Raw genomic sequence first — 4,265 nt, forward strand, 5'->3', positions numbered from 1 at the left:
ATTATTATTATTATTATTATTATTATTATTATTATTATTATTATTATTATTATTATTATTATTATTATTATTATTATTATTATTATTATTATTATTATTATTATTATTATTATTATTATTATTATTATTATTATTATTATTATTATTATTATTATTATTATTATTATTATTATTATTATTATTATTATTATTATTATTATTATTATTATTATTATTATTATTATTATTATTATTATTATTATTATTATTATTATTATTATTATTATTATTATTGTTATCATCAATTATTCGTTCATCAAATTTCATGATGAAAAGCGTTATTTATTAATTTTGCGACACTAACCAACTATTATATGTATAACGCCCCACAACATTAACAAAAACATCAATCCAATCCAAACATCTGAAATTTCTTTTTTCAAATAAATTGGAATGAAAAAAATATTCTAAACAATTGTTAAAATCTTAATTTTAGCAAACGATCTAGTGAAATTCATATTTTACTCCATTGTATCTTTTCCGTTAATTGCAATCAATAAATTTGAATGGGAAAAGTGGAAAGCAAAGATAACAATGTTAATTAATTAAATTAATGCTAAGGCAATAATTCACTAACATGACGGCAAGCATGAGTTAAGATATTGCTCAAAATTGCTGATAAATTCTACAGTATTATTGGAACTTCTGTAAATATCAATAAGATTGTGAATTGAGGAATCTTTCCGATGTGTCATATCTGTTTGATCAGTTGATGCTGAAAATTTTAAGTTGAACTTATCATAAGTATATCAGCAACTATTACTGATAATTTCTTCGAAGTTTTATTTGATTCATCCCTATTACTATCATTAATTATTATAACAATTTAATATCAAATTTAACTTAACAGTTTTGCAATAATTTCACTTCCAGTATCGCTATCCTTAAATATGCTTTCTTTATCAGTGATAATTCAAATTCCTTTGGTCTTTATCAGCAGTAATTTAAATTACCTTAGCAAAGGTTTATCAGTGATAATTCGAATTCTCTTACTTTCTAACTTTTTTCGTTCAGGAATGCAAAGTAGTTTTATGATTTATTTGTAATTATAATGATTTCTACGTAAGCTAAAATTTTCAGATTTAAAAAAAATAAATTTCAAATGTAATCAAGAACTTGATTTTTTTCTTTTTTGAGGATAATCTGATTGACACTTACTGTAAGTATTGTTGCAGAATCTGATTGACACTTACTGTAAGTATTGTTGCAGAATCTGATTGACACTTACTGTAAGTATTGTTGTAGAATTGCTGTTGTTGTTGTTGTTGTTGTTGTTGTTGTTGTTGTTGTTGTTTACTGATAGTTGTTGTTGTACTTTGCAGTAAAGGCTTATTTCGATCGTAATATCCAAACGATGATTGATAAATTCCATCATCACTGATTTCTAATCGATGCCTGAAAATTGAATTACTAATAGGGGACTATTAACCAGCTTGAATTAACACTATTACAATTAAGCACAAATTAATTAGTTAATTAACTTATTTTAGTTGAAATTTAGCTATAATTTCAGTGATAATGCTTCTATCTATTATTATTTCTTTTCCCTTTACGTTTTATAGCTAAGTTTTCCACGATTAAAGTTAAACTGATTTCTGGCTAGAAATTAATTAATTAAGAATGATACTGAGTGACCTTTTGATCACTGTACTATCATTTGAAAATTGTTTGTTAATTTACTTATGAATCCATAACACTAATAGACATATTTACTAATTAAAAAAAGAAAACTTAATTCTGTTAAATTCAATTCAGCTAATTAAAATTATCACTGATAATCATTCGACATACATGTAGCTATTCTGACCAACTGATAATGATTGATAATCTTGTCCAAACTGTTCGGTACTTCTCTGAAGTAACTGTTTCGCATGCAAATTCATTTCTTTTCAATTTTCCGTCTTTTTCCGTTCGATGAATTGAATTGCTTTAAAATTCTCTGCAAAATACAACAAACTTTAATAGTTTTTATTCGATATACTAATTAAGATTAAAATTAAACAAATATGAGAAGTGTTGAGTGATTTCTTCGATGAACAATTAGTCTAAAATAGCAATTTTAAAACATAAAACAACGGATAAATAATCAGAAATTAAAAAATGAACTAATTAATTTAAAAATTTTTAAAGTTTAGTAACAATGAAAGTTATAATAATATACTGTATTCATTCATCAAACATCCATGAATGAATTTTTTGCATTGAACTGATCATTTTTCATTTTGGCTATCAATATTTTAATTGTTTGATTTGAAATATTTTAATTAAAAATTCAAAATATGCTATCCAAATTGATCGAAACTTTTCTTCTTTCATTTTTTTTCTAACAATATCTCTGATTTCGATAAAAATTTAATCATATTTTAATCTCCCATTTAGGACACATTTCAATTTTGATCCAATTTCAATTTTAATAATTTTGTCAAAATGTCACTACAATTGTCAACAATTTTTGGATTGAATAAACGAAATCATTTGAAACAAACGAGGTTTAATCGATAAATTGATCATTGATTGATAATATCACTTTACATATTTATCATTTGCCATACTGTCATATGTATTGATAACATTATGATTTCCAAAAATAGAATAAAATTTAAAAATTGAAAATTTGCATGAAATATGTAAAGAGATGAATTTCATGAAAGATGAAAAAAATACAAAAAACGAAAAAAAAATGATTAGATTTGGGATTGTGTTCATTTTATTTTCAGATCTGAGATATCTTAGAATAATTTCAACGATTTATCCCATTCATCATTCATTTTATACTTTTGATATATCAATCAATAGAGTATAAGATAATACCCAAATCCGGTTGAGAGTTGCAACAACGACATCTCGGGATATTATTATTTGTTTACATGAGGGATGAAAAGCTTGTTTTCATCATAGTAAATAAAAGTTGAATAAATAATACTTATTGAATGAATAATAACACGTTGAATACTTAATAAATTATACATATTTATAGTAAACTCATAAATATTTAATCCAAAGTCACGTGTAGCCTTAGAAAAGGATAAATGAATTAGTAATATTAAAATAATCAAGACAGGTCAAAGGTTATTCAGTTTTTTAAAGAATTATATTTTAATGTCAAAATTTTTGAGTGTTACAAAAATATTCTTATACTATAATTACAATAAACCATATATTAAACAAAAGTTTCAAAAAGAAATGATAAATTAATATATCAAGAATCAAATATGATCATGAAATTTGAATAATCAAAAACTGATTAATGATAAGAAGAAAGAAAAGAGAAATGAATAACTGGTAGAGTATAATTGATTTCTCATATATCTGAAGAGTGTATTAAAACATTGTTTACCAATCGAAGTCATCATTATCAACATTGTCATCATCACCTGATTGTATATTTACATTGTACTTAACAAGCAATAAATGACGAATATACGACAAATATATGACTGTAATATATTGAAATATTAAAATTTAATCAGCTCTTTGTATGAATCAATTTTTTCTTTTTTTTAAATAATTTGAATCAATTTTTGATTTAATAAAAAATGCAAATTTTTATTTTCTTTTTAATTCTATAAAGAAATAGCAAGAAATTTTTTATTCCTATAAAAAAAAAACAACAATAGTTCATTTTTGAAATAAATCAATATGCCAACAATTAAATATTATTTTGAGGGGAATAAATTTTGGCGCATTTTGTTCGTTTTCAATATAAAAAAAAAAAATGTGTAAAAAAGAAAGGAAAAAATGAGAAACATTTTGAAGTGAAATTTAAAAAATTAATTTTGGCATAAATTAAATAATGAAAAATTTGAAAATAGAATTATATGTCTTCTGGAAAGATTATTTCAAACTTTTACATCTTTAATTCTGTTCGTCATAATTTAATTCACGTATTTTCTTGTTGTAGGATTAATTAATTCATGAAATGGATAAAATATGGTGAAAATAGCAATCAAATAATTAATGGAAAATAAATAATTTTGAAGTTTAATTTAAGTATTACAGGTGCACTTTTTTTTGCATTTAATTTTAAGCATAATTAAGAGTATAATTTCAAATCAATAATTTAAATAATTTATGAAAAATACGTAATTAAAAAGGTGAGAAAACTATGTGAAGTTGTTATGAGCTAACTTTTTAAATCATCCAAAAATGTATGATAATTGCATTTTGAAGCTATTAGTAATATTGTCGCATAAAATCAATTGGCGCATTAAGTCAACGGGCGCATT

At 22.7% G+C, this 4,265-nt stretch overlaps 1 protein-coding gene across 1 annotated transcript; it reads right to left on the reverse strand.

The window, feature by feature from the left end:
- Positions 1-1,267: 1,267 nt before the first annotated feature.
- LOAG_13101 (hypothetical protein) lies at positions 1,268-1,922 on the reverse strand (the record flags this gene model as incomplete). The annotated part of the gene is made up of 2 exons (XM_003148612.1): positions 1,268-1,434; positions 1,831-1,922. Coding segments are annotated over 2 exons (258 nt in total), but the record flags the coding sequence as incomplete, so codon positions are not given.
- Between the last annotated feature and the right edge of the window lie 2,343 nt (positions 1,923-4,265).

The sequence above is a fragment of the Loa loa genome (assembly GCF_000183805.2).
Source record: "Loa loa unplaced genomic scaffold supercont3.161, whole genome shotgun sequence".
NCBI classification, from domain to species: Eukaryota; Metazoa; Nematoda; class Chromadorea; order Rhabditida; family Onchocercidae; genus Loa; species Loa loa.